The sequence below is a fragment of the Cervus elaphus genome, chromosome 22, assembly GCF_910594005.1.
Source record: "Cervus elaphus chromosome 22, mCerEla1.1, whole genome shotgun sequence".
NCBI classification, from domain to species: domain Eukaryota; kingdom Metazoa; phylum Chordata; class Mammalia; order Artiodactyla; family Cervidae; genus Cervus; species Cervus elaphus.
Window position 1 is genome coordinate 8,842,502 of NC_057836.1, and position 17,938 is coordinate 8,860,439.

Genomic DNA, 17,938 nt, shown 5'->3' on the forward strand with positions numbered 1-17,938 from the left:
TGGATCTCGTCCTCCTTTAAGAGCAGTGATAGGTGACGTCGCCCTGGGATATGGCAGAGGCAGAAGAGAAAGGGGCCAAGGACAGACTGTCTACATTTTAAAGGAAACAGAGCCAGGGAAGAACGTTGAAAAGGTTGCTTAGTGAGACGAAGGAATGCCAGCAGAGTACACTTGAAGTATCCACAGAGGAATGAGTTTCAAGGAGTGTCTTAAGATTTCAGTTTCCTTCTTTCTTTAGATTTAGATGGAGTATTATTATGAATACTGTTATCAAAAAGTCACTGTCATTCTGAATTATCCTAGTTTAAGTGAAGTTGCTCAGTCGTGTCCGACTCTTTGTGACCCTATGGACTATAGCCTACCATGCTCCTCCATCCATGGGATTTTCCAGGCAAGACTACTGGAGTGGGTTGCCATTTCCTTCTCCAGAGGATCTTCCCGACCCAGGGATCAAACCCAGGTCTCCCGCATTGTAGGCAGACGCTTTACCGTCTGAGCTACCAATTTCAAGATGATTTCATTACTTATAGAAAGACTTTTCTCCTAAGAAAAATGAAAGTCAATGGAAAAATATTTGGCTAAAATTCACTTCTTAGCCATGCTTTTATGTAAATATGGTGATGCACACATGCACTGTGGGATACCATTGATCTCATATTACACTAAGAATATATTAATCTTTTTAACAGAATCTTTATCCACTAGATATAACATGATCATATGCAAACCTGGAATATTTTAGATGTTATTTTTGTCTACCAATTTTCTATTTCCTTTAATCACTATTAAGTAGTTAAACTGTATTCCATTTAAAAAACAAAGCCATTACCTTTTTTATCCTTGTGCTTCAGTTTGGCCTTCCACTCAACAAGCATTTATCAAACACACCCTATGGGAGTGGCACTGTTGGGTGCTGGGGTACAGAGGAAACTCCTAGTAAGGTCTCCTCAACGAACCTGTTTTCAAGTAGGCAGCCAGACTTGTATTAATAGTTAACGAGATGGCAACTCGTTACAACTGCTCACAGGACTCCTAACAAGATACCATAAGATAAACAATAATAGAATAGAGCGAGGAAAGATGAGATCAGGGCATGCTTTGTAGAGAAGGTGAGAGTTGAACAGAATTTTTAAATATGAAAATGTCTGGAGATGAGAGGGCTGGGGGGAAAAACGGAATTCCTAGTAGAGGTAATGATTTAGGTTTCTTGAACTGTCTGATTCTGTGGTGAACCAGCAGCACTTTTGCCCAGGTTAGCTTCCAACTGTGGATGAAATGGGAAAGATGGTTAGAGTCAAAGAAAAGTTGCTTTTCATTATAATAACTCACAGTCTGAAAGTGATAACGATGAGCATCTCACTGCTCACTATGAGGTACATTGTGATGAGCGTTGTGACGTGGAAACACATCATAGCAACTTGCACAATTCCCATCGCCTCCTTTCTTTGGGGGAGCTCAAATGGGACAGTCTTCCTTTTGCCCTCTCTCAGTTTTCTTTCTTTCCATTTACTATTTTAGATGAAACTATTCAAGCGCAAGTGCCTAGCACTGAAAGTGTTGATAACAATTTACATCTAGAAACTTGGACCAGGCTCATAATTCATATTCAATAGATAAATTTCAGTTCCTCTCCATTCTCTCAATCCCTTTGATTTATAGTAAATATTACTTTGTCTGTTATATTCCAGGTACTTTCCCCATTATACCTTAGGTACTTTGATGATATTAATGAATAAAAAGGACAAAGATCCCTGACCCGATGGAACGTACATTTTAGTAATTATCACAACGGTTCCGGAAAAATTGCTTCTTTTCTCCCACCGGGTTGTTATTATAATTAGGTTGCTATCTAAGAGAGTGATTTTCTTTCATGGGCCTTGGATAGACACTGGGATGAGAAGACATTTTTTATTTTGGGGCAAAAAGACTTTTTTGTAGCTGGGGGTTCTGTGAGGATAGACCAGTATGAGGTGGCATGTTTTCTCTAGTTTATCTTGTAAGAGATGAAAGTTTGAAGGAACTAAAAACAGAGTGGTTTCAGAGATGGATAAGTGGGTGAAGGGAGAAATATTTAAAGACAAGTTATTTGAAGCTGCCTGGCCTTGACTTCAGTAAGGAGAGAGAGAGAGAGAAGACAGCCACAGAATGACTAGTCATCACTTAAACTTGGGAATACTTTAAATAGAATAGAAACAGTGAAAAAGTAGAATCGACTAAACAGCAGAGAATTCTGTTACAGCAAAAAAACATCCAATTATTAAAAATGCAATAAATTTGACGTAGAGTACTTTCCATCTTTTTTTTTTTTTTATAGCTCTTTCATTTGTTATTTTACAGATGCTGTGCCTGTTCCCTCAGAAAAAAGCCCATCTCTGCAGACAAATGTGAGTCTGGACAAGAACTCAGACAGTACCATTACAAAGACCATCACAGGAAACCCTTTGCAAATGCCTTTAGAAAAGCAGCCAGCTGCAAAAAGCTGTGACACATTGACAACTTTGTCAGCACATTGGCCAACTAGTCAGGAAGAGTTCATTGGCCCTCATTTAAGGACATCAAAATCAGATTCTACTTTCCGTAACCAGGCCTCTGTGGAGACACTGTATGTTTCTCCCTCATTCACAACATTTGACCCAGTGAAAGAGACTGTAATCAGTAAGGGTCATCAGAAAGCAACACAGTCCGGCCTGGTTCCGATGGAGGATGAAAACCTCAAGACCTTAGCCACATGGGGTGAGTCTACAAGAAACCCCTCTTTTGAAGTACTCTTCTTTTACTTTTTTCTGCTTTCTGTCTCCTGGTTTGTTGCCTTCTCTTATTCTCCACCCATTGGTATGAAGACAGGTATGTCTGAGTTGGGAAAGTGCCCCTTATATTAAAGGGCTAATAGCAGATCATCATCATGGTTACCTGTGCTTGAGTGAAGCCCACGTTCTGAGCAATTTTGATACAGAACAAATTAGAAGGAACTAGCATTAAATAAGAGAAGGCAATGGCACCCCACTCCAGTACTCTTGCCTGGAAAATCCCTTGGACAGAGGAGCCTGGTAGGCTGCGGTCCATGGAGTCATGAAGAGTTGGACACGACTGAGCAACTTCCCTTTCACTTTTCACTTTCATGCATTGGAAAAGGAAATGGCAACCCACTCCAGTGTTCTTGCCTGGAGAATCCCAGGAGCAGCGGAGCCTGGTGGGCTGCCCTCTATGGGGTCACACAGAGTCGGACACGACTGAGGTGACTTATCAGCAGCATTAAATAAGAGCTTCCTGTCAAACATTTAGGTTGTTTATTTAAAAGCTATGCGAGAGAAAGTGATTAGTGTGTATATTGGTGTGTATGCATACACATACATCCATATGGGTATGTATGTGTGTGTTTTCCCGTTTTTAAAAGAGCTGTGTATGGATTACAAAAAAAGGCGGGGGGGAGTAGAGAATCTCTTCCCTCTTCTGTCTTACAAAACATTGAGAGGGTTGCAGTCTTGTTTAGACTGGCTGATAAAGGATAAAGCCAGTTGAGATCCCAGGTCACTGACCATCAGTTGTTAAATCCTACATTTTATAATTTATACTTTCTTCTGTAGAGTTAATTAGTAAAAGAATTACCCACCTGCTGGTCCATACCCCTGGTGGCTCAGATAGTAAAGAACCTGACTGCAATGAAAGAGACCTGGGTTCAATCCCTGGGTTGGGAAAATTCCCTGGAGAACAGAATGGCTACCCATTCCAGTATTCTTACGTGGAGAATTCCATGGACAGAGGAGCCTGGCCGGCTACAGTCCACAGGGTCTCAAAGAGTCGGACATGACTGAGCGACTATTACTTTCACTTTTTTTTTCATTTCAAAGACTAAGTCGTTTATTGATTCTCATGTGTAAAAATGCTTACTAACTCATAATTTTTTAAATATGAACTTTTAAACTATAAATCTTTTAAACTGCCTCAAATTCAGGTCAGAAGTACAATATAAATACAAACAATGGAAGCCAAAATTGTGTGAGTTTAAAGAAACTTACCTTGATGCTGGTAAGGTCAGTGACTAGTAAGAGATTCTTCTTACTGCTCTTCCCAGAATTTTTTTTTAATTAAGTACTTAAAAATAAAACTAATTCTTAGTTTTGTCACAAAATTAACTTTTCTGCTGAGATTACTGATGGAGAAACCAATTAGTACTGGTTATGATAGCCAGTGCATGTTATGATTAGCTCATGTGCATGCTGTCCCCTGGGAAGCTGTTACTTTGGTTCATTTCTTCCACAAATACCACAAAAAGAAAATTGAAAATACTTTTGTCACAGCTTGTATATCAAGTATATTTAATTATGAAAAATTACAAGGAGTTCCTCTAAAACCAGTTAGCAAGGAAGACTTTTGCTCCTACTTGTAATGAAGCAGATAGCATTAGTCTAATCCTCCACCAACAATGTTGGTTAAAGCCGGAAAACTATTAGAAATCATTATAAAAACAACCAAGGTAGAAAACACTTGATGGTCAGGCTCCTAGGGGAAAGGATTGTGATACTGTGATGCAATAAGTAATGTATATTTGGTCTTCACCCCTGGTTCCTTGCACAGAGCTTCTGAAGCCCTTGTCATTTTCCTGAGTGATAGGAGAGAAAGAGGCATTTTCTGTTATTCATCATAAACACTTTCAACTCCATCCCTGACCTCTGGGGAGAGGAGAAGGAATGGCCAATGATCTGATCAATCAAAAGCCAATGGAGACTTCCCTGGTGGTCCAATGGATAAGACTCCATGCTCAGGGAACTATTAATAAGATCCCACATATCCCAACTAAGCCCACATGTGCAGCTACTGAACCACATGCTCTGGAACCTACACCACAATTAGAGAAGCCCACATGCTCCAATGAAGACCCAGCGCAGCCAAAACAAATAATAAACGCTTTTTAAAAAGAGCAAGCAGGTGATGGTGACGGATAGTGTAAAAAAATCAGGGGCCAATAATTGGATCAACCATGCCTATGTAATGGAACCTCTGTAAAAACCCTAGACCATGGGGTTGAGAGGGCTCCCAGGTTGGCGAGCACATGAAGGTTCTGGGAGGACGACCGCCTGAAGAAGGTATGGCAGCTCTGCGTCCCTTCCCTGTACCTTGCCCCGTGCATTTCTTCTATTTGGTTGTTCCTTAATAATAATCCCATCATAGTAAGTAAAGCAAGGTCCTGAGTTTTGTGAGCCGTTCTAGCAAATTATCAAACCCAAAGAGGGGACCATGGGATTCTTTAATTTATAGCCAGTGGATCAGAAATAGAGGAGGCCTAGACCTGCAGTTGGCGTCTGAGTGGTGTCTCCGTTTTCTCCCCCTTGCCTGTTTGCCTGTTAGCAGAGCAGGATGATAGAAGCCAAGAAAACACAAGAGGCCTGGGCTTTCCACTGTCTCACTGATCTTGGGAGGTCGGGTTGGAGTTTGGGGCTTCTAAGATGTCAGGGACTTAAGGGGCCAATATTTCAGAGGGGAGGGAATCACAGAGAAAAAGTCCACAAGTCTTGGTGTGATTTCTTACTTGCCTGCTGCTAAACTGCTCAGGTTTTGAATAAGGTGCTGAGAAACTAAGTGGGAAGAAACCAACAAGCTAACCAGAGATTCTGATAGTCCTGTGGTGCTGCGAAGACGGAGGTTGGAGTTTAGGATATGCAGAATTGTAGGGGCTCTGGTAAATACGCCATCCTTTCAGCTGGGCCCTCTAAAGGGCTACACCCTATGCATCAGAGGTACCTTCTAGGAGTAAGGACAACCTGGAAATAGACCAGCCCTCCCAAATGCTGAAACCCAGCTTCAGCTAGAGCAAAGTATCTGAAGTTAATGAAATCCTTTCTTGAGTGGTGCTACAATTTTTCATGCATTAACATTTGGCATTCACCAAAAAATTACCAGGCATACTAGGAAATGAATAAATGACCAGAAATACAGAATAAAATAAACAATAGAAACAGACTCACAAATAATCTAGATTCTGAAGTTATAAGATACATACTTTAAAATAATTATGATTTATATATATATATATATATATATATATATATATATATATATATATATATATCTCAACAGAAGAAATGATGGGGAAATTTCATCGCAATAGACTACTGCTATCTATAAAAAGGAATCCAGCAAATTCCTGAATTCCGAAGCAGAAAAATAATTAGCTGAAATTAAGACCTTGAGGATACTATTCAGTTCATAAAGATTGAGGTATCAAAAGAAATAGTTCAGTACTGGCAGAGAAGTTGAAAAGTTACAAGGGAAACCCTGAAAGGGAGGGAGACTCAGAAGGAGTCTCACATTCCATTTATAAACTCTGCCCAAATTCTTGACCAAAAAGACACACATTTCTACTTTTCCATAAAAGGCATTACTGTAGCCGAACCCAGCTGCCTGAGCATCACCTACCTGCAGCTTTGCCCCGTGCCCTCCACAGTCAAGACTGGCCCACATGGCAGGCCCACCCTGTGCCCTGCTGGGTGCCCGATGGCTTTGGCGTGGGGTCTGGACTGTCCTCCCGCTGAATGACGAGGATGGAGTAGTTATTCTACGTGAAGTAAATGGTCCCAAGTAGAGCTGTGTTAACTCCTGACCCTGCTACAGCCCCACTCTCAAAATCAGGTCCCCACTTCAACACAGTAAAAACCATGGTGAGACTCTTCCGCACCCCCGGTTCCATTCTCACGGTCTGGAATGGGCCATGCCCTGGATGCTGCTGTGGGGGAAGGCTCCCCCTGGCACCTGGGTGTTCCTGAAGGCCCCCGTGTTCCATGGAGCCTATCCCTGGTAAGTTGGTCCTTTTGGGCAGCATTTGATGACCTGGCCTTGAAAGATGCTTTTGTCCAGCTCCATGGTGGCCTGGGCCAAGCTCTCGGTGGCAAACTCCATGTAGGCATAGCCCTTGAGGGTGTCCAGAGAACTTGCAGCCCAGGATGGGGACTGGGTGGATCTCACAACAGTGGTTGAAACCATAATATATGTCTAGGGGAAGACCCCAGTGAGTTGTAGGGGGTGGGGTGGGGGAAGATAGCACTAGAAATTATAAATATGTGGGTAAATAGAAAATACCATATATTTTATTTTAAATTCTAGTGTTAAAAGTGTTGTTGTTGTTCAGTTGCTACGTTGTATCTGACTCTATGAGTCACCATGGACTGCAGCGTGCCAGATTTCCCTGTCGTTCACTGTCTCCTGGAATTTGCTCAGATCACATCCGTTGAGTTGGTGATGCTATCTAACCATCTCATCCTCTGCTGCCCTCTTCTCCTTTTGCCTTGAGTCTTTCCCAGCATTAGAGTCTTTTCCAATGAGTCAGCTGAAGGAAAAGATTGAGGTGAGAGATAGAGACAAGAGCCGGTGAGCAAGGTAGGGGGAAAGATCCTGAGACGGAGGGTGATATGGGGAAGACAGACCAGAATCCAGACCAGAAAGAGAGTCACCTCGTGCTAAGAACACATAAGGAAGGAAAAAAAAGGGTATACCGGATGTGAGGGAAGGGTCTTATTGTTCTTAATAATTAAATGTACTGAACATTCATGGGCCACACTCTTTATGTCATGGCTTCCATATCTTACTGTCTGGGGTCACCTGCCAAGCCTGAGGGTTTGGAGTGGTTTCATTTTTTCCATGAAGAAACTGGAACATTTAGAACAGCCACTGCAGAGAACTTATATGCAGAGTACATCATGAGAAACACTGGGCTGGAAGAAGCACAAGCTGGAATCAAGATTTCCGGGAGAAATATCAATAACCTCAGATATGCAGATGACACCACCCTTGTGGCAGAAAGTGAAGAAGAACTAAAGAGCCTCTTGATGAAAGTGAAAGAGGAGAGTGAATAAGTTGGCTTAAAGCTCAACATTCGGAACACTAAGATCATGGCATCTGGTCCCATCACTTCTTGGCAAATAGATGAAGAAACAGTGGAAACAGTGGCTGACTTTATTTTTTTGGGCTCCAAAATCACTGCAGATGGTGGTTGCAGCCGTGAAATTAAAAGACGCTTACTCCTTGGAAGGAAAGTTATGACCAACCTAGATAGTATATTAAAAAGAAGAGACATTACTTTGCCAACAAAGGTCCGTCTAGTCAAGGCTATGGTTTTTCCAGTAGACATGTGTGGATGTGAGAGTTGGAGTATAAAGAAAGCTGAGCGCCGAAGAATTGATGCTTTTGAACTGTGGTGTTGGAGAAGACCCTTGAGAGTCTCTTGGACTGCAAGAAGATCCAACCAGCCCATCCTAAAGGAGATCAGTCCTGGGTGTTCATTGGAAGGACTGATGTTGAAGCCGAAACTCCAATATTTTGGCCACATGATGCAGAGAGCTGACTCATTTGAAAAGACCCTGATGTTGGGAAAGATTGAGAGCAGGAGGAGAAGGGGACGACAGAGGATGGGATGGTTAGATGGCATCACCAAATCAATGGACATGAGTTTGGGTAAACTCCGGGAGTTGGTGATGTACAGGGAAGCCTGATGTGTTCTGGTTCATGGGGTCACAAAGAATTGGACACGACTGAGTGACTGAACTGAACTGAACTGCAGAGAATGGAAGAAAGAGCTGCTGAGACTCTGAGAAGATGGAGGAGCAGTTATTTGTAGTGGTCCAGTTTTTCAGGTCTGGGCTTTTTTTTTTTTTTTTTTTTTCCTGTGCTGAGCATAGAAATGAAAAAGGCAGATATTTAAATTGAAATAGGCTTCCGACAGGAATTGACCAACTTTCAGCCTGGACCTAATCTGGCCCACTGCCTGTTTTTGTAAATAAAGTTGTATTGGAAAACAACCATACTACTTGGCTCGCATATTGTCTTTGGCTGCTTTTGTGCCACATCAGCAGAGCTGAGTAGTTCAAACAGAGACCATATGAACCACAAATCCTAAAAGATCTATCTTATCCTTTCTATCAAAGTTTTGCTGACTCCTGAATTAGGAATTAGTAGCAGGGAAACTTCTCTGATGGTCCAGTGGTTAAGACTTCACTGCCAGGGGCACAGGTTCGATTCCCTGGTTGGGGAACTAGGATCCTGCATGCCACCCTGCGAGGCCAAAGAAAGAAATTAGTAGCAAATAAGGCAGAAGACATTCAGCAAGAAGGTAGCCAGAAAATGGCTAAAGTGATGGATCCCGGGATTCTAGACTGGTTTAAGAAAGGAGCCAGAACCAAGAGGACACTGATAGAGAGAAAATAGAAAGATCATTGCATCTATGGTCTCATTGCATCAATGAGGCCAAAGTGTAGATGTATTAAAAGGAATGTAAAAGGAATCTATAGAGCTGGAAGTAACTGAGAAGAAAAAGTAATCTTGGAAAATAAGGTTTCAAAGTAGAGCAGTTGTGAGTGATGACATTCTAGGGAATACTCAGAGGAATGACTGAAGGTCATTGTGGTTGAGGAATTCAAGAAATGATGAGACTAAATGGATGCTAGTCTCCATGGATACTGGATGGTGGAGGATAACAGAGTACCTATTTTCTGGTTTTCATTTAAGTGTTTGTTTATAGGAAGGGTCCAGGTCCAATGTCATAAACTCTTTGGAGATAATGAGCTGGGCAAATTAAAAAAATACTTGCATATTTTAGCGGTTCTCAAATACCAAGGAGACTATCTAAGGCAGCCAGCTAATACACTGTAATATCTTTACTGAAGGAGAGGAATGAATTTGCTGCAGCGACCTCCTTTGACCTTTTGATGCTCAATACCTCTGTTCTGAGAACAGCCCATTCCGTCTGCTCCTCTGCTTATTTGTCTGAAGCTCAAACTGTTGTTTTAGGTCGTTAGTTTATCATGCGCACTAAAAAGGAAGAAGGAGCTAGTACATACTTAGAAGCCAATTTGGTGGCAGGCAGCTTTCCTTACAGTCTCATGAGCCACAGTCAGGGTGAGTGTGTTAGACGCACTGGATTTTACTTTCTAATTTTGGGGAGGAAAAAATTATCTGTACTTTGTCTTGTTGAGATAGTGGTGACCATTCTCACTGACTTCCTCCTTTCTGTCTCATTTGGTTCCATTTTTTTTTACTCTGGATTTCAGCAGTAGTTGTTCTTTGTAGCTGTTTTTCAGTTCACCTTTGCTAGGAAAAGAAACTACAGTGACACACACACAAAAGACTAATTTACAGCGCCTTTTTCTTTTTGCCTATAAAAGCCTTTGGAGTTAGAACAATTAACAGTGTCCCTGAAGCAATGGGGGAAATGATAGAAAGTAGTTCTACAGACCGTCCCAGCTAACTCTGGTGAGCTAGTGGTCAGGGTGGTCCCGAAGCACCATGTGGAGTACAGCGTCAATGGGAGAGGGACGCTTATCACTCTCCAGGGAAGTCACAGCCGGGGTGCCCCCCGCCCCCTGGAGAGGGCCCCAGCAACCCTTCCAGCCGTGCAGCTCCTGCCAGCTCTTGTGCAGACAGAAAGACACACCGATTGGATTTTTTTAATTGAATGAACCACATTTATACTTCATAAGCAAGTGAGAAAACTCATCTTTAATCCAATAATCCAATTTTCCCAATAAAAATCCAGCGTAAGTGATTTATAACCACTTATAATAAGGGGCAGACTTACTACCATTTCTCTCTAGTCCCATGTTACTCCTAAATCTGGTTCTTTTATGTAGCTTATTTATAATAATGATACTAAAAATGAATTTTCAAATATGGCAGCTTTTAAAAATTGAGATCTAATTCCTGTTCCATAGGATGCGCCCTTGGAAAACGGACAATTTAGTGGTTTTTCAGTGTATTCCCAGAGTTGTACAGTCACACTACTAATGCCAGAGCATTCCCATTACCCTCAAAAGTTTTGTGCACACAAGCAGTCACTCTCTGCCTGCTTTATCGCAGCCCCTGGTAGCCACTGTCTGCTTTCTGTCTCTATGGATTTACCTTTTCTGGACATTTCATGTGGTGGAGTCATGCAACAGGTGGCCTTTTGTGGTTAATTTCTTTCACTGCGCACCATGTTTTCAAGGTTTATCCACAATGTAGCATAAATCAGTAAGTCGCTCCTTGTTGTGGCTATGATATTCCGATGTATAGATAAACACATTTTCTTTATCTTAATCAGTTCACAGACGTTTGGGTTGTTTCCACTTTTTGGCAGTTATGAATAATTCTGTCACAAAGAATTTTGTAAGTATTTCATTTTTTAGTCATAGAACAAAATCAGGATAGTATAATTCCTGTGTGTAGGTAACTTGACAGCCATTCTATATTAGTGAGGAAAACTGAAAGAGATGAATTGGAGAATGAGAAAAAGAAAAAAAAATCCCTCTCTTGTACAATGAACTGTTTACCAAAGACCAGCTGCCAGCAGAAAAATTTACGTTTACTGCTAAAGATAACTTTTAAATATTTCCAGAAGTGTATTTGTTATCTTGGTTTTTTCAACCCAGTACTTCCAAATGCTTTTTAAGTTTAAAATTGTAGTATAATAATTAACAGTGTGTGCATGCTAAGTCGCCTCAATTGTGTCCGACTCTTTGTGACCCTAATTAACAGATCCAGTGTTATTTGTGAGTATAAAAAATTAGAGATAACACACCCGCATTTGGAAAAGTTTTGTCAGTACTATCTTCAAGCGAGTCTGGCATCATTAGCATGTCTGTATCACACAATGAGACTTTTGAATCCAGCCATTTGCTGCAGCTGATTTGCAGTACTTGCTGCATTTCGGCTCTGGGGGGTCGGCTGTATAGAGAAGACACTTGTTAACAACTTCCGCAGCGAGCCCAGGAGGGTCACTGAACGGCGAGGGACACGCGCCCTGAGGCGCCGTGTGCAGCGGCTGGGACAGCTGCAGTGTGTTTGGAAACAACAGTAAATTGGCGTGCAGCAATTAGAGATGGAGTGGGTTCTCAAGAGCGAAAGCATCAGGCAGCCTGCGAGTCAGAGCTGCAGAACCATCAACAGTGAGAAGCTGTTTACTCAGCACTTGCGGCCACACAGCAGGAGAAGGGTGGGCACGCAGCAGAAAGCAGTGATTCTCTGACCTCCGCACTCAGCAGAAACACCTGCAGGTTTGTTCACACAGTCTTCTGAGCTCCAGCCCCCAGTGTCTGATTCAGCTGGTCTGGGGTGGGGCCCTGGAACCTCATTTTAACAGATTCCCAGGTGGTGCTGCTGGTGGTTCAGGAACCACACTTTGAGAACCACTGGCTTTAAACTGTGGGCCTCCCTGGAGGCTCGGCTGGTAAAGAATCTGCCTGCAGTGTGGGAGACCTAGGTTCGATCCCTGGGTTGGGAAGATCCCCTGGAGAAGGGAAAGGCTACCCACTCCAGTATTCTGGCCTGGAGAATTCCAGGGACTGTATAGTTCATGGGGTCCCAAGAGTCAGACACGACTGAGCAACTTTCAGTTTCAGCATAAAACTGAAGCCAGGTATTCATCATGTCACATGTGTGTGCCTACCTTAACTGTGTTATCTTTAAATATATTTGTTGTTCAGTTGCTAAGTCATGTCCAACTTTTTGCAACCCCATGGACTGCAGCACGCCAGGCCTCCCTGTCCCTCACCATCTCCTGGAGTTCACCCAACTTCATGTCCATCAAGTCAGTAATGCCATCCAACCATCTCATCCTCTGCTGCCCTCTTCTCCTCCTGCCCTCAATCATTCCCAGCATCAGGGTCTTTTCCAATAAGTTACCAGCAGGTGGCCAAAATACTAGAGCTTCAGCATCAGCCCTTCCAATGAGTATTCAGGGTTGATTTCCCTTAGGATTGACTGGTTTGATCTCAGTGCTGCGCAAGGGACTCTCAAGAGTTTTCTCCAAACCTCAATTCAAAAGCTTTAGCATTCAGCCTTCTTTATGATCTAACTCTCACATCCATACATGGCTACTGGAGAGACCATGGCTTTGACTGTGTGAACCTTTGTTGGCAAAATGATGTCTTTGCTTTTTCATACTCTAAGTTTGTCCTAGCCTTCCTTCCAAAAAGGAAGTGTCTTCTAATTTCATGGCTGCAGTCACCATTCACAGTGATTTTGGAGCCCAAGAAAAGAAAATCTGTGTCATCTCAATTCCAAAGAAGGGCAATGCTAAAGAATGTTCAAACTACCAAACACTTGTGCTCACTTCCCATGCTAGTAAGGTTATGCTCAAAATGCTTTCAATGAGTATTCAGGGTTGATTTCCCTTAGGATTGACTGGTTTGATCTCGGTGCTGCCCAAGGGACTCTCAAGAGTCTGAAGCTAGGCTTCAGCAGTACTTGAATCGAGAACTTCCAGATGTACAAGCTGGGTTTAGAATAGGCAGAGGAACCAGAGATCTTTAAATATATAAGATAACATTATACTAACATTTGACTGAAATATTATTTTCCTCCTGGCCTTCTTAAATCTTCCTTATGAAATCATTCTTTCTGACCAGAGTGGACTATTTCTAGAATAGTTTCTTAGTACTCTAACATATGTGGTTTGGGTCCTAGAATCTTAGAATCTCACCGAGGATATATAGTTCTGTCAGCTGATGCCTTGATCTTGCCTGAAATGTTCCTGCCAAATGGTCGCCCAGGCTGTGCATGAGCTCCGTGAGTGTTAAGAACCTCACCGCTTCCCAAAGCAGCGCATGTCATGTGTGGGAAACCACAACTATTTAAATGTTTTCTTTTTTCAACTGGACTGAAATCTCTTTTCCTGTTACTTTCTCCTGTTAACCGTAGTTCCAACTTGTGCACAATATGAGAAATGGAAGATAAATATTAATAAGATTTTCTGACTGTTTTCAAATAACTAAATATAGCCTCCTACCCTTTGTCTTCCTATCTGTTTTGGGGTAAAGATTTGCATATCCATCAACCCTTCTACATCCCTCACCATCCTGGTTGCCTGCCTTCTCAACTTTATATCTAGAATTTAACATAATTCTCTAATAGAGTAAAAATAATTCTAATATACTAGAATGGTGTGGATGTAGAGCTTAGTGGATTAGATTATATGCTTTAACATCAGAGATTTGAATTTGAGTCTCATCTCTACCCCTTTTTAGCCTTGTGATCTTGGGAAAGTTTCTTTGCTTCTTTGCGATGCCTTTGCCTCATGTTTTAAATGGGATTATGAAGCCTATTCCACAGGTTGTTATTGGAGTGTGGTGCTAAATAAAGAGAATTCGAAAATAGCTATTTGAAAAGCAATTTAAATCCTTAGACTTTTCTTCCTTGTCAAACAGATGAACAGTTGCCCCGAATACTCAACCAACTCTCACAACCTCTGGCAGAAGTCTAGAGATGTGTTTTCGGGAGAAGGTACATGGAGGGTCTCTGAAGTGAGATGCTAGCCACTGGAGAACGAGTTACTCTAGCCTGAGAATAGACCCAGAAAGAGAAAGATCCAGGATATACTGATGGAAAATTGGGGGGTGGCAAAGAGACATGTCCAGTGACAGCTGAGCACAGCCCAGAGGGTTGCAGAGACTCAGGACACACATATACAGAGGCTTCCGTCTCTGGCAGGGTGGTCACCGCACACCCTCCTTTTACTCCAAGGATAGAACGTTGGATAAGCCTGACCTGGATTCTTAAGTGTGCTTGTCCTGTCTTGACCGTGTGTTAATGAAGTTCCTACTTTCTTTTTTGTGTCCTGCTGCTGCACCAGCTGAGAATACTCATTTCACCCCCTTAAAGTTTTGTGATTGGAATTATTTCCTGAGAACTGGAGCTAGGCACCAGGTGGCTTTGAAGCCAAAAATAGAAGCTGTCTGCCCTGGCCACATTTTTAGATAAGAGGTCCAATTTAGTTTAGAATGACATGAATATGTAAAATAAATAAAATAAGAAAGAAAGATAAGTCTTGTGTGCTAAGTGGTAAGCATTAATCTCCCTCTTCTATGACTTATAGTGAATAAGTTTTTGTTTTTTTAATTATTTTATTCTCAAATTATTCTCACTGTTATTTTATTTGATTTTAGTTTTTGGCCATGCTTCGTGGCATGTGGGATCTTAGTTCCCAGAGCAGGGGTCAAACCTGTGCCTGCTTGCACTGGAAGCACAGAGTCTTAATCACTGGACTGCCAGGGAATTGCCAATAAAAAAAATTTTTTTTAAAGTAGTAAGTCCAAAGTTAATTTCAAAGACTTCGGCACTGGAATTTGACAACTTTTACCTCTTTTTAAGGCATGCGTGCTCAGTCACATCAGTCGAGTTTGACTCTTTGCAACCCCATGGACTGTAGCCACCAGACTCCTCTGTCCATGGAATTTTCCAGGCAAGAATACTGGAGTGGGTTGCCATTTCCCAACCCAGGGATTGAACCCACGGCTCCTGTGTTGGCAGGCAGATTACCACTGAGCCATCTGGAAAACCCACCTAAGGCAAAAATGAATAAAAATAGACATTCCAAGGAGACAAGAAAATAATCTGTGTCCAATAAAGTTTGGAAAACACTTGAATAAATTACAGGTGGCCCTTAAATACATGGGTTCAAACTGCATGAGTCTACTTATACATGATTTTTCCCAGTAAATACATAGTACAGTACTATACAATCTGAGGTTGATTGAGTCTGCTGATTTGGAACTGCAGATATGGTGGACCAACTGTAAAGTTATGTGGGGGTCTTTGAATGTGGGGCGGGCAGCACCCCTAACCTCCATGTTGTTCAAGGGTCAACTGTACTGTTGATTTCTCAGAACCTTGAATATACTAATGGATATTGTTTATCTCCTAATGGGAGGCACAGTGTGCAATTGGCCAGTCTTATTTGACTTTGAAACCCAGTTCTCACAAAACATCTTTTTCCATCTTAAGGGACACAGTGTTCTCCATAATGGTTTGGGAAATAATGATTTAGAATAAAGTGTGAAAGAAGAGATTTACTATGATTTTTTCTTGAAGGGAAGTTAAAAATGTTATCAAATCTTTAATTTTATGGAAAACAGGCTTAGAATGCTTTTCATTTTATTTATAGTTTCTTGGTGGGAAAAATATATATGTACAAGTGCTAAAGTGTCCTGGATCTCAGATGGGTTGGACTCAGCCTTGACTATATTTGACTATTGAGAGAAAAAGATTAGTTTTATAACTCTGAGGTACTTGTAGTTGGTTGTTCATTTTGCCATAATATTTTCTGTAAAAAAAAGGAAAAAAAATGAAGGAATCTAAGTTACAGGTTTCTCAGACTTTCTGCTTTAAATGTCAACTTAAAATTCTGGCAGTGAGTAGAAGAGGGTGTAATATTCTACTTTTCTGCTCTCTGATAAGTGTAGTATAAAAATATATTAGGCGAAGTTTGAGAGTTAAGATGAATATTGATATTTCTATATAAGTTCCTTTTTTATGGTATTATTGATGTATCATAGATCTTTAGATTTTCTTTATTTCCTGCTTTGGTTTTATTTGGGCCTATTGTAACTCTTTAACATATAAAATTCTAAGTAGTTTATGCTGAGGCCAGATAGAATTTGACATTGTAAAATTATTTAAGCTGTTACTCTAATTTGTATGTTGCCTAATCTTTGTCTTTCATTTCTACATTTTAGTTTCAACTGCATCTGAGGGAGCATTCTCCTATTCTACTTTATCTGTGTCATCCCCTGATTCAGCCTCTCCAGAGAAGTCTGTTCATCCCTTACCCCCAGTTTTGGCCGGACCTTCCTTTTGGACTTTGTCCTGTCAAGAATCTTCTTCTGCCTCTGTTAAAAATATAGATAAGACAGCCAGGATTCATCACTCTTTTGCTCCTAGGAGTCCATTGTCCTCCGATGAAAAAGAAAATGACAACCTCAACCTACTGGAAGTTCTTCCAGACAACTCTGATTCTGCCAAAAAGAAGACAAGTTCTATTTCTAGCAGTAATTGGGTAGCGTTTTCCACTCAAAATGTAGACCATTTCACCTCTATGTCCTGTTCCAGTTCTCAGGCAACCAAAGACCTGTCTAGGGAACATGAAGCAGACAATTCCACTAATGTTCTTCTAGGGGAGGTAAAAAATGCCATAGTCACATTACACGAAGACCTGAGCATGGTGATACGAGAACTTAATGTCATCAGTAGTCGTCTGGTAAGCATGAGTGGGTCCAGTCCACAAATAAGCAAGTCTCTGCAGTTCCCCCAGTATTCTGAGGCAGGCTCAGATCAAGTCTGATTATCTCAGTAGCTATTTTTGTTAGAAGGTGAAACATTTTATAGATTCTCATTACTGTGCAAAAATAGAATGATAGTTTGATTTTTCTTTGTCAGGTTTATTAAACAAGTATACTTCAAACTAATAAATTTGTTTGGGTGGTTTATTTTTTAAAGATAAAAGGAATCACCTTTGATAATATTTTCAGATTTAAATATCAGTTCATTTGAAACTGAAGAGAATTTCATTCCTCCATGCTCTGTACTTTACCTCAAAATAACGTTGAGCAGTAGTAAAAGTTGTGGTAATACTTCAAACAGCAGATGACTATTACAGAGTTCCTGGATAAATTGGCAGTAAGAAGCCTCTCATTTTCCATTAGTATGGAGCTTCATTGTTAACAAGCCTTTGCCTTGTCTTAGGAGAATTGAGTCTGGGGTATATGTTTCACATCTTTTCACATCACCTTTCAGGTTCTGCAAAAAAAGGGCCAAAAATCTTTCCCTTCTTGTGGATGCCGCAGTTGGTTAGGAGTTAAGTTCAGATAAGTAGGACATGAAACAGGTGGGGTTTTGTTGTTTTTGTTGTTGTTAGGGTATATGCACAGTGAATTTAAATGTGTACTTTTTTCTTGTATTTTGGAAAATAAATTTGGTGTTTTTAGTCTTTTATGTATCTTTTAAATTCTTTAAGACAGCTTTTCAAATAGAACTGTCTCGATTATTTATGGGGGAAATGATCTGGTTTGGGGATTACAGACCAGTGATTCTCAATCCTGCTGCAGATTAGAGTCACCAGGGAAGCTTTTGTTTTGTTTCATATTTATTTGAAAGAACAATGTAAAGGGCTCCATGTACCCATTGTTCAGTTTCAACAATT

At 41.1% G+C, this 17,938-nt stretch overlaps 1 protein-coding gene across 1 annotated transcript in view; it reads left to right on the forward strand.

The window, feature by feature from the left end:
• ENTHD1 (ENTH domain containing 1) overlaps positions 1-17,648 on the forward strand; it is an 89,530-nt gene extending 71,882 nt beyond the window's left edge. The window contains exons 6-7 of the mRNA XM_043881778.1: positions 2,338-2,733; positions 16,476-17,648. Coding sequence (XP_043737713.1) covers positions 2,338-2,733; positions 16,476-17,080 — 1,001 coding nt within the window. The 3' untranslated portion in view covers positions 17,081-17,648. The remainder of the gene's footprint in view (positions 1-2,337; positions 2,734-16,475) is intronic.
• Positions 17,649-17,938: the final 290 nt, after the last annotated feature.